The sequence below is a fragment of the Podarcis bocagei genome, assembly GCF_964188305.1.
Source record: "Podarcis bocagei genome assembly, chromosome: 7".
Lineage (NCBI taxonomy): Eukaryota > Metazoa > Chordata > Lepidosauria > Squamata > Lacertidae > Podarcis > Podarcis bocagei.
The window spans coordinates 38100416-38113419 of record NC_138132.1 but is presented as its reverse complement, the minus strand read 5'-3'; the positions used below and the strand labels follow the sequence as shown (position 1 = coordinate 38113419).

The window sequence follows — 13004 nt, the reverse complement described above, 5'->3', positions numbered from 1 at the left end:
ATTTAAAATGCATCTCTGGGTTATTTGTGGGGCATAGGAATTTATTCATCCCCCCAAAAAAATATAGTCCAGCCCCCCACAAGGTCGGAGGGACAGGGGACCGGCCCCCTGCTGAAAAAGTTTGCTGACCTCTGGGCTCTGGCTTGCCCATAACCACCTGAACCCAGCCTGCAACCCCGAGCAGGGGTGCAATGTCAGAAGTCACAGCTACCACCTCTGCACTGGGGTCTCTGAGAAAAGGGAGATGAGAGGTAGCCAACAGTCCCCCTCCTACCCTCTTTGCTTGGGGCGACTGCAGCAGCTGACCACTGCAACAGCCTCATGGCAAGCTGCTGCAAGGCTCTCTTCTAGGTGATTCTGCTTCCAAAAGCTACAACAGACCCACAACACGGCAGCCACAATTGCTCTGCTGCGCCTTCCCCCACCTCCCCTCTTCCAGAAGCATGTTGCCGCCACACACATCAACACTTCAAATGGTTTAATTTTTTCAACATATACATCATATCTATGTACAATGATCTTAACGTCTACAATTTTATATAACTTCATCCTTATTTTTTTTTATAAAAAAAATCCTGCGGCAAACATGGAGGGAGGGCAAAGAGAAATCAGAAGGTTGGGTATAACCGAAAACAGTGACAAAATCCACAACCCAGTGAGCATCTCTTTGCAATTGCCTTTACTGGAAGGCCAAAACTCCAGGTTAGTCGAGGTTTGCATAAATTCTTTCAGGCAAAAGGGCAGGGTAGCATAGAAAAGCTGACACACCATTAAAATTGACCTGGCCAAACACAGGTTTGGGAGGAGATGAAACAGTGGTGGAGAAGCTCACTTGTATTTGTGATTGTGGGTTGGAGAGGGGAAGCAGATGGTGACCCCAGAACCTGAAGTCTTCCACAATCTAATTACTCAAGACTGGGACCCAGTAAGAGAGAGAGAAAGAGAGAGAGAGATCACCACAGACCCAGGGTGTGTTCATATTACCGGCTTGTAATGTAGTGAGGTTCTTTCCCCCATTCCCAGTGCATTAAGCAGCTTTACCACCCTCCAGATGTTCACATCAGCACAGCTTTGATTCCTTTGATGTCTTTACCCTATACAAAAGTGTTTGCACCTTGGCTAGAGGCAAATTAACAACCGTTTGTGGACTCCAGCTGGTATGAAGCCGGTTTGACAAACAACACATTGAACAGAAGTATCTTATATCTGGATGCATAATGTGCTTTGGATAATGCAGGGCAAACACAGATTAAGAACACCTCGCCCTTGAAACCCAACAAGTGCACAGTAAGCACTTGGAATGTGAACATTGCCTGGAAGGAGGAAGGGGTGTAATCTGCAGAGGCCTTGTAAGGACAGCTGCGCGTTGCCTTGGAAAAACCATCATGGCCTAACAGATGCTGCTGGGTTTGGAGTTCGCCCTCTTATGGGGATGGTGGAATCTCACCAGAGAGTTGGGGATCTAGAGGCCTAATATGGCTCAGGATACCTAAAGGACCACCTTCCCCCATATGAACTTGTCCAGAACCTGACATTGTAAGTCTAAAGTCCTTCTCTGTGTCCTCCTTTCCAAGGACGCTCCGGACAGTGGCAGTCAGGGAGAGAGCAAAACTTTGTCCTGCAGTAGCCCCATCTGTGCAATGTTCTCCCTCTGATTATAGCCCCATAAACTTCCCAGTGGAACAAGGGGAAGGAGCCTCTCCTGCCTCGTGTTGTGTGTAGACACTACAGAACCTCACAAGGCCATTGAACACATGAAAGCAGCACCAGAGGTAAAAAGAGGAAGAGAAGAAGGGACCACAATTTGGCACATCATCTAGCAAGTGGCTGCCATCGCCCTCCCTCTTTATCAGCATGAAGGACCACATTGGACACAATTTTGTTGTGCTCTGGCAGGGAAGAGAGGGAGAGCAAAACAATGACTCAAGGTTCATCCATGCTTACCTTTTGCCCCACTTTTTTCAGGCAGAGGTCCGCACTTTAAAGCTCCATGTCTGAGCACTCCTTTCTCTCTCCCCCCCCCCCAAGCTTCCCCAGCAAAAACTGCTCTTCAAAGCTGAAGTGCAACAAACAAGAATTTGTTTTTCCCGCAGACTGTTGTTTGCTCCGATTCAGTGCTAAAGAGCAGGTTTTCATGGAGAAAGCTCCAGAGCAACAAACCAACAAAAAGAGCACTCGCACACAGAGCTTTAAAGTGCAGACTATGCCTGGAAAGCATGCAGGAACAGGAAGTGTGGATAAGCCCTCAAAGGCCAAAGGGGGAGAGACCAGCAGACATTGCCTCTTCCAGAGGAGCCAGAAGATACCAACAGTGACCTCCCTGAACTACTATGCAGTTAGACTATTTGTAGAGGGACAGCACTCTGCCCGCTCACCTTCCAGCAGAAGAAGGGTCTTGGAATCAGGTGCAGGAGAGCATCCTAGTCCTGGAGGGTGTCTCCCAGAAGAACCCTGCCAACTCTGCTCTCTTGACATAACCATCCCACCCCAATCCTGTGACTGGAGGTCACCACCTTCTGGCTCCTGGAGTCACTGGCAAAAACAACAAGGGAACAGGAGGCCACAACACCAAAGCATAGTCCAAGATGCTTACAGCAGCTTCCCCTTGCATAGAAAAACATAAGGAGCAGGATTAGACCAGGGCTAGCCTGCTGCATGGCAAGTTGGACCTTCGGGAAACACTCCTGGAGGGTCATCAAATCTTAGGCCACCTTCCAGACCACCTACTTACTATGCATTCATCCTGATTTGTTTGCAGGGAGGTTGTACAACTTTTCATCAAGGAATGTTTATCGGCATTCAGTGTTGTATTCTGTTAATTTCCTTATTGCAAAAAAATCCCCACAAAAAATCACCCATTTTTGGGGAGGTTTGTTGCGCAAAATTTGGATGTTTGTTGTGCAAAAGTGCGAAATCCACTTCAATTGTGGTTCGATCCCAACCACAAACCAGCATCTTCCTAAAGTGCCCTTACAGGTCTGAGAAGGTGGGATGAGAATGCTGCTGGCAAGGACAAGTGGATCTGGGAATACAAATTGTGTGCCTTATGCGGAGAGAGTCCAACTACGGCAAGTCTTCTTCCCAAAGGGTGGCCAATGAACAAATGCTTCATCACTGCCTCTGGGAAAAACCACCTCCCCTTTTACATTAAACAGCAGGCCAGTTAATGTTGCAAAAATGACATACTGTAGAGTTATACAAAAAACAATATTGCTGTTCGTTTCTGTAATTATTGCCTGCAATTATCCCTACACTGGACTAAGTATTTTATTTTATTGCACTTCGTGTATAACAGTTATGGATCACTGACAGTTTCTCAAATGTCACGGTTAAGGTACATGGCACATCGAGTGAAGGCTGCCATCCCATCAGAGGAGAAGTAAGGCACATCAGTGGGTTCAGAATACAGCTCATTGACAGCCCAATGTAGTTTTGCAGATTAATCAGATTGTGAATACTGTAGTGTATACAAAGCAAAGCTGAAGTCAGTTGACCCAGTATGATTTTCCAAGGATTCCTAGGCAGCGTCTTTTTGGACAGATGTTGGCTTTTTGCATTTGACTCAAGCAGGACTGTTTTTTGCATAAATCATTTTTTGCAATATGCAATTTGTGGCAATTTATCTGTCATTTTTTCTGAAAGGGGCTCGCCCTTCTTTCTGTTTTCTTGCTTGCCTGGTTTTGCTTTAAAATCCCACCTCTGCCTATCAACTTCAGTCTGCAACCAAGTCAGTCCCCAAACTCAAGCAGTTCCAAATCAGGCTATGTACTACAATCTCACTTCACCCCCAAATTCTGGGTTGAGAAGTTGCATTAGTAATGGAATAGGGACCAGTCAGGGACTCTTTGGTGCCAGATCCTCCGTCTGTGGACAGGGAGATACACTTGATCACCTCTTAAATAACTTCTAGCTCCGGTGGCTTGTATCCAGCCACTTGCATAGCAAATCCAGAACCCAAGAGCTCTGCTCTAAAGAGATCAGAATCACACTGAGCGTAAAAGGGGTGGCCATTCCCCACACCTGGTGCCAGCTTGTGGGAAATCAGCAGTCTTTTCCCCTAGTGATTTCCCTGGAGAGGTCAGCCAAGTAGGTGGCATGCAACAAGCTGGACTTAGACCACTGCCCATTGTCTACACAGAAAGGATGCCAACAGGGTTGCACCATTATGCAATCCTGCACCCACCACCCAAACACCATGCTAGATATCAGGAATACTAAGAGCCAGAGCAGTTTGCCTACCGCTCAACACATCACAGGATACCAGTCCTCCAAGTCAGCTGTGGCATGTGCTCAACAATGAAATTCTTACACGTGTCTAAAACTAGAGTTCTACTTTGATCTCAAGGTGCTGAGCTGGGCAGAGTTTGCCCCTTGCCATTGCATCCTGCCTAAGACACTCAGCAACACCACCTTGGTCTTCCCTCTCCATTAGTCTTTGCAGGGCTCCTCCCAGAAGGTCACCTGCACAGCAGAACCATGTTACAAAGAAGCAGCACAGCAGAAGGACAGTCCCCTCTCTCCTCAGGTCCCAGGCTTCCAGGCTCTGCAGAGTCCCAGGGGGCGGCATCCGAGGCTTGCAAGAGGAAAGCAAAACAGGAGCCAAAGACCATGCAGGAGAGTAACGGGTGCTAGTCTTCCTTCTCAGGGGTTTCCTCTGGGATCAGCGTCTGAAACGGATGGTCCCAGAATTTGCTGGTGATGCCAAAGCCTGAAACAGGGAAGACAGAGAGGTGTAGAGTTAAGTCAAGGCATTGGAGGCTTCCGTCAGGGCTCTTCCAGTTTCCAGTTGCCCTGTTTATGCAGCAGTCTTCCTGATTTGCTTGCACAAAGCTTATGCAGTGGTTAGACTAATGCTGGTCTTTATTAACCATTCATTCAGGTTTCATTGTAGGGCTGTTAGACAAAACGAGCATTTGTCCAGATTTAATTTTGTGGTGCTTATAAGCCTTCCTATCGATCATCTGTGCGTCCTAGATTTTTTCAATGTTCACCCCAACACATTCCAAACCACACCATGTCTGCTTCTTTTCTAAAGTGGATTTGTTGTGCTCAGGTGACAGAGCACTTTAATTGTGGAAACCTAAAGTTCCAGAATGCACTTGAATCCTTCCCACAAAATAGTGGCCACCTGGAGGCTCCACCAGCTAGTTTTGGCATTTAGCAACCCTGAGAGATCAGCAGGAAGGGAGCAAAAGTCCCCTCCATTTTGTTTTTATTTTATGGATTCATTTTTTAAAAAAACAGTACCTGCTTTTTCTTAACACTACCCCAAAACTATTCAGACCAGGATGGGGAACTTGTGGCCCCCCAGATATTGTTGGATTCACAAGAAGTGATCGGCCAGATCAGGCCAGTGCCCCATCTAGTCCACCATCTTGTTTTCACAGTGGCCAACCAGATTCCCCAAAGGGAAACCAGCAAGTGGTACCTGAGCCCCAGAGCCCTCTCCCCTCTTGCAGTTTCCAGCAGCTGGTATTCGGAAGTATTTACTGTCTCCAACAGTGGAGGTAGAACTATTGTGGCTAGTAGCAGGCAAGGCCAGTGGTTAGGGATGATGGGAGCTGTAGTCCAGCAACACTGGGGGAGGGGGCATAGGCTCCTATTCCTGTGGTAGCAGCTGTTCAGGAGGCAAAATCCCCCCTCCATTACCTGTGTTCTGGTGTTCAAAATGGTGCTTCACATGGTACGCTTTCATCTCATACAAGTAGCTGCCTTTCTTTGGTGACCCATAATGCAAGTAATAGTGCATCATGTCATAGACAACGTAGCCAAAGAGCCCCCCGACAAAGAGGGAGGTCCCAAATGCTTCAGGAAATACAACTCTGGCAAGTACATAGAAAAAGGCAATGACCAGGGATGATGGTGCAGGTGGAAAGACCAGGCGAGATCCATCAAATGGAGACTGAAAGAGAATCGCAAGGAGCAGAATTAGTTACTAGTAGTTTAACTGACACCGTTGATGCTGAGGGACATCCCATGGTTTGGAGTCAAAATACTCATGATGCAGAAGAGCAGAAATGAGTTCCAATGGCTGGACTTGGCTGACACTGTAAACCGCAATTTATCACAACCACTGGCCATGTCAGTTTGCGGCTGATGGGAGCTGCAGTCCAGCAACATCTGGAGGGCCTCATGTCCCTCATTCCTAGGTTTAATGGAAACAAGCCACACCTTCTGAAGCTTTTGCTTATGTCTTTGATTACCTGAAGTTTATGTCAGAAGCTGGAATCAGGTGTAGGTCAGCAATAAAAGATACCAGTGTCCATGAAATTTACTCTTTATTCAAAAAACCCAAAACAGTGCAGGCCTAGCATTCACAGAAAGTCTTCCCAGTAGGACTTGCCCCAGTGAAGAAGTTGTGAGGACTAAAGTCCCTGCCTTCCCACCGCTCTCTAAGGCTTCTCCCCTGCTTCCTTCCCCAGCAGCCTAAGGCTCTGTTGTCTTGCTTCTCCTTGCTCTGTCCTCTACATTTTTCTGTCTGCTCAGGGGGAGGGGAGATGGTCTCAACAGGATGGGAGACTCTCTGGATTCTTCAGCAGCTTGCCTCATCTCTATCTGCTGGCCCCCTCCTCTCCTGCCTTGGATTCTGGACTGCTTTCTACCCCAGCCTCATCATGCTCACAAAACCCTGTTGCCTCTTCAGCTTCCGACACCTCCTCTTCTCAGTCTGCTTCCTCTTCTCCCTCTGACCACTCATTGTCATCCCACCACCAGTCCCCTGGCTCTGAACCTTCTTCCCTTGGGAGTTCCTTTGGGGATTCCCCCGCTGGTGCCTCCCAGCAGTCCTCTGCATCCAGCTAGTCCATGGTAGTTTAGCATTACACCTGAACCCTAAACTGTGGTGAATCCTAACTATGGTTTGTTCAAAGAAGCCAGCTTCGTAGCTAATGTGTTGGAGTTAGCTTGTTTCAAACGAACAACAGTTTCAGACAAACCTTAAGTTTGTCGGGTTCAGGCAAAATGGCAAGCGGTGCTTAATCAGAACAGAAGCTTCTGGACACCTCTGCACAGGTATGCCAGTCAAGGAGAGAACAGGGGCTGCAGATGGTTCCCATGATAAACTAAAGTTTATCATGACATCCAAATGCAGCCACTCTGGGTATTTGTGGGTGGAAGGGGGGAGGTGTTACTGAAAACACTCCCTGCTTTAATGCAGGAAAACATACTTATTTCCTGGGGGCTTAAAGTGCGCCAACCCACACGATGCATGCTCAAGTGCTAGCCTGTGCGCATTCCTCAAATGCTGCTCCCACCATTTTTCTTCTGCTGCCTCCCAGAGAGAAACATAAGAAAGCTGCCTTATGCAGAGTCAGTCTGTTGGCCCCAAAAGCTCAGTATTTTCTATACAGGCTGGGAGCGGCTCCCCAAGGTTTCAAATGGGGATCATTCTGGCTTGGGCCCAGGCCACCTGTAATATCGTATCTGCTGCTATGATCCTGCCTGGGTGCTAAGATCCCCATGTGAGCCCCTTCTCTCAGTCCCATCCACACTGGAGGCACAATTGGTGGTGTAAAGAGGGAGAGAGAGACTTTTCTGTTGCTGCTCCCCTGTTACAGAATTCCCTTCCAAGAGAAGTTGGAGCGGCTCCCTCTTTGTTACTCTCCCAGCAGGCAACCTTCCTGTTCAGACACACCTTTGGAAACTAAGGTGCAGGTGATGCAGTTGTCAGGGCAAACTGGATTTTAACTGTTTGTTCTAAATGTACTTCAATTATTCTTTTTTGCTTAAGTTTGTTTTCATCGCTTTTTATTTTATAACCTTGTTTATAAATGTTGTAAGCCTCCTAGAATCCCAGCTGGGGAGGAACGGGCGACATAAATACATTAAAAAGGATCACAGGACCACAGAATCGTAGCTTTGGAAGGGACACCAAGGACACCAAGGGCCATCTAGTCCAACCCCCTGCAATGCAGGAATCCTGTCCACAGCCATCCCGGGGTGGGCTAAAATCACCAACCTTCTGTACAGTGGTAATCTTTCTTTGCCTGACCTGAAGATCCCAAGAATTGAACCTGGGAGCTTTTGCGCACACCACTCAGTTTTACCTTAGCCTCAACTAAGAAACTTCCTTATACAGAGTTGGACCATTGGTTTTGTCTCTACACTGACTGGCAGAAGCTCTCCAGGGGTTCAGACAGAGCTTTCCCCCCAGCCCTACCTGGTGATGCTGAGGATTGAGGATGGGACCTTTTGCATGTAAAGCACATCCTCTGCCACTAAGCTATGGCCCGCTTAGGAACTGCATCTGGCCAGCGGGCCAGTTCTAGAAGTGGATTGACTTCAAAAGAAGGACCAGGAGATTGCTCTGAGTGTGCTCCTGATTTCTTCTTTGCAGAGAAACCCCTTTGTGTGCCAAATTTCTTTCTTTTTTTTTTAAAAAAAATAATTATTATTTTAAAGTCTTCATTAAACATTTCAACATTTATACATCAGTGTACTCTATTACAATTTATACCCCATCCCATACAAAAGAAAAGTAAAAATACAAGAAAATTAAAACAAAAAGAGACCTAAAATAGACTTCTGATTGTTCTCAAAAAAAGCTAAATCTCTTGTGTGCCAAATTCACAATGCTAGCAGGCCTCCTGCAGCCCTTGGCCCAGAGGTTTCCCCACGCATACCGTGGAAAGAGACAAGGGCTCGCCTTGTGAAATAGACCACATCCATTCGCATGGGGTAGCTGAATTCAGTCTGGAGTTCCTTCCCACACAAGGTAGTTTCAGTGCTCAGGAAGGCTGTTGCTCCGAGTGACAGCCTTCTTTTTTTCCAGCTGCTGCCTCATGGCATTTGCATTCCAAAAATATGACCTTGTAAAGGGACCCTCAACCATCTAGGGCAGGGGTCTGCAACCTTTAAGACAAAAAGAGCCACTTGGACCCGTTTCCGAAGAAAAAAAAACTGGGAGCCGCAAAACTCATCATTATAAAAATAACTTTTTTCTCACTTTTTTATTATTTCTTTGTTTGACCCCTCAGAATTACTCCTCCTCATAGAAATAGACGTTAAATTAACAAGTTACCTTTTTGTGTGTGTGTGTTCTTCACAACCCTTCAAAACAGTGACCAGCGTACATGCCCCCTTTCAATGCAGTGACCAGCGTACATGCCCCTTACAATGTAGCGGGCAGGCGGGCAGGAAGGTGACGTCGGGACGGTGCGTGACTAACGCACGCACCGCCCCCGTGCGACGTCACAGCCAGTACAGCGCCCGCCACAGTGGGGAGTGTCGGGGCGCACAATGCGCCTCCTCCCCTCACTAGTATTCGCCCCGGAGCCGCGGCAAAGGTGTAAAAGAGCCACATGCGGCTCCGGAGCCGCGGGTTGCAGACCCCTGATCTAGGGTAGCTTTCACCCAACCTGGTGCCCTCTGGCTGTTTCAGACTACAGCTCCCATCAGCCCCTGTCAGAAAGGCTCCACAATGGTCACGCTGGCCAAGGGAACACGGTTATCCTGGCCAAGGCTGATGGGAGTTGCAGTCCAAATCAGTTTTGGGAAAGTTCTCCCCAAGAGGCTACTAGATCGTGTGGTGGCCCATTTACCTTATGATGCTGACCATGGAGTAGGAAATGCAGTGTGATCAGGTAGTAGTTGTTGGTCGGTGGACTCATGTGGAAGATGAAGCGATGGATGATATATTCGACTAAGGACCACATGCACATCCCCACAATGAAGAGCAACGGGAACCAGGTCTTCTGAACACGGATGGAATATGCTACACGGCAGGAAGACGAGAGGTCAGCAAGCCCTACAGTCTGGACCTCCTCATTCCTTGAGGAGGACTTGCTCTAAGGACATCAACACAGCACCCAACACAGCCCCATTCAGCCCAGCAGCTAGTTTCCAACACTGGCCAGCCCAGGGGTTGTCATTTTGATTTTTCTGTGTGCTGGGGATGCCACCCTCTCTAGTGGGTGCACTGTTCCCCCCTACCCATCCAAAGTTGCTAGAGTGAAGATAGAGAGCAACCCCTCATTCTGAGCTGGCTTCGAATGTCATCAGGTAGCTGAATCTCATTGGCCACATTGCATGGTGATCCAAGTCAAATCAGAAAGAGGGCAAAGATGCCCCCCCCCAAAAAGAAACCCAGTTATACAAATTGGTAACATCCTCAGCATGTTCCAAGAGCTTTGGGAGATACAGACCTCATCCTTTCACCCAACCTTTCCCTCTGAGAAAAATCTGAGGGTGGGAACACCCCACTCACCAGACCCCAGAGGATCCAGGTGGGAATAAGAATGTAAGACTATAAGAAGAGCGTCTGCTGGATCAGACCAATGGCCCATCTAGTCAAGCATCCTGTTCTCCCAGGGGCTAAGCAGATGCCCCAGTGGGAAACCAGCAAGCAGGATTCAACCACAAGAGCCCTCTCCCCTCCTGTGATTGGTATTCAGAAGCATCACTGCCTCCGACCGTGGGGGCAGAGCAGAGTCGTCATGACTAGTAGCCATTGACAGCCCTCTCCTCCCCTGTGAATTTGTCTAGTCTTCTTTTGTGGCCACCACTGTCCTCATGTGGGAGCGAGTTCCATAATTTACCTATGCGCTGCGTGGAGAGGTATACTTTCTTTTATCTGTCTCTTGTTTTAACACTGTGCCAGCCTGCTGGCATTATTATTGGCTGGGTGTGATAGGAGCAGAAAACAGAAAGCTCCCCCGCTCCCCAAGGAGTAGCCTAGGCTGGCACAGAATGGCACCCCTGAGGGGAAAAGACAGCCAGCCAGTGGAGAACAAGGGGGCAGGCCATGCGCCTCAGACTGCAGGTGCCGCAAGCCGGAGTCTGACTGAGTGAGATTCAGGCTTCTGGCTCAGCACAAGCCCTTCTCTGTGCAGGGCCCACTGTGGGTGGCGTGGAGGCGGAGGGAGCTACTCGGGACAATAGCTGCTTTCTCCATTCCTGACTCCTGATTATGGTTGCTGAAACCTGCCTGGAGGCTGCGCTCCTTAAACCGCCGATATTTTGAGGTGGTGGCATGAGGTACGGCTTCTGATACAATCACTGTACAGTGGTACCTCGGGTTACAGACGCTTCAGGTTACATACGCTTCAGGTTACAGACTCTGCTAACCCAGGAATAGTACCTCAGGTTAAGAATTTTGCTTCAGGATGTGAACAGAAATCAGTAGCAGGAGGCCCCATTAGCTAAAGTGGTGCTTCAGCTTAAGAACAGCTTCAGGTTAAGAACGGACCTCCGGAACGAATTAAGTACGTAACCAGAGGTACCACTGTGTTGCAATCCTCATGGAATAAATCATTTTGTGTGATGTTCCCCCGCTTGCCTGGTGTCATAGTAGGGAGACTCTGAGCACACTATGTTCTGGGTGTCTTAAATAGTCAGTAATTAGCCACGTGCGGCAGCGCCTGAGCATACTCAAGAGCGCCTTGGGGAAAGAAAAGGTACATGTGGTCACGAAGTTCCCTGCACGGTGCAAGGAAAGGAAGCCTCGGGACACATATACAGAGGGTTGCACCCAATGTAACTCATTCTCAGGAGCAGACCAGCTGAAATTAATAGACATGGCTGACTCAGGACCATTAAGTAGGCACTAGTTAGACAGAACCCAGAGTGGCTCCTTGCGACTCACCACCCAGCCACAAGGAGGAATGTAGTCAAAGTTGCCTCCTTGGAGCAAAGCCTGAGTACACTTTAACTAGCTCAGCCTGTGCACCCTGTGCTATTGCTACGGCAATAAACTTTCAGGATGTGTGTGCTGGGAGCACTGAAAGGGGAAAGTGTTGGATCAATCCTGGATTGATCCAACAGAAAGAAACTAATGTGCACCAGGCACAGAGGGCACCCCCTCCATGCGTACATATGGCAAAGATTTAACAGCTGCTCGTGGTGCCTGCACTGAGTGCAAATATGGGCCCCTGCAGTGATCCCCACAAAAGGGCTTTCAAAAAACCGCAAAACAAAGTGCTTCAAAGGCTGAAGCATGTGTGCAGCCCATGAAAGGGGTATATGCTTATCTTCTCTCCATTCCCAACAACCAGAAGGCCTTTCCTCCATTTCCCGTTACACAGTTGCCCAGATGCACTGTCTTGCTGGCCCGCCAAGAATAAGGCTTCATCCTGCCTTTTCTCTCCATGGAAAACAGAGGGGTCGGGCTCAGGGCACAGGGCACAGGGCTCCCAGGCAGGATTGCTCCTCAGGTGACACAGACGCAAACTGGCCCCACCAGTTGAAAGATGCCCCTTTTCCTAATGCCCCATTGCCCAGGTGCAGACCTGCCTCTCCCCACTCAGAGCTTTGTAGTGTCCTGAGAAGCTTCTTTAAAGAGGCTGATGGATTGAGCATAGGCACCTGTTGTGAAGGTGGAAAACAGCCAGGTTTCTCCCTTCGCAAGCGACGTGTAGCTATGCCAGCTGAGATAAAGCACCAGCGGAAGCCAGACGGCACAGACTGTGTACCTGGAAGGAAGAGGGGGAAAACTGGTTTAGGTTCATAACATTAGCTGTCTCCTGGAAGGCGAAGAAGAGCCTTTGGGAAGCCCTGCAAATTCTGGGAAAATCTAAGCTGGGGAGAGGGAGGAGGCAGGTGTCTCTCTCCCAGCTGCAGGCCCCACAACCAATTACCCCCCCCCCCCAAAAAAAAGAGAGAGAGAGAGAGAGAGAGAGAGAAAGCAGTAGCCATCGGTGGGTAATAATAATAATAATAATAATAATAATAATAATAATAATAATAATAATAATAATAATAATAATAATAATTTATTTATATCCCGCCCATCTGGCTGAGTTTCCCCAGCCACTCTGGGCGGCTTCCAATTGAGTGTTAAAAACAATACAGCATTAAATATTAAAAACTTCCCTAAACAGGGCTGCCTTCAGATGTCTTTTAAAGATAAGATAGCTGCTTCTTTCCTTCACATCTGAAGGGAGGGTGTTCCACAGGGCAGGCGCCACTATGGAGAAGGCCCTCTGTCTGGTTCCCTGTAACCTCACTTCTCGTAATGAGGGAGCCGCCAGAAGGCCCTCGGCGCTGGATCTCAGTGTCCGGGCTGAACG

The 13004-nt window shown here is 48.3% G+C and overlaps 1 protein-coding gene across 1 annotated transcript in view; it reads right to left on the bottom strand.

The window, feature by feature from the left end:
* Window positions 1-463: 463 nt before the first annotated feature.
* FA2H (fatty acid 2-hydroxylase) overlaps window positions 464-13004 on the bottom strand; it is a 74355-nt gene continuing 61814 nt past the window's right edge. Inside the window, exons 4-7 of the mRNA XM_081203396.1 lie at window positions 12301-12407; window positions 9540-9712; window positions 5650-5902; window positions 464-4708 (exon numbers count right to left, since the gene is read on the bottom strand). Of these exons, the coding sequence (XP_081059522.1) occupies window positions 4629-4708; window positions 5650-5902; window positions 9540-9712; window positions 12301-12407 (613 nt within the window). The 3' untranslated portion in view covers window positions 464-4628. The remainder of the gene's footprint in view (window positions 4709-5649; window positions 5903-9539; window positions 9713-12300; window positions 12408-13004) is intronic.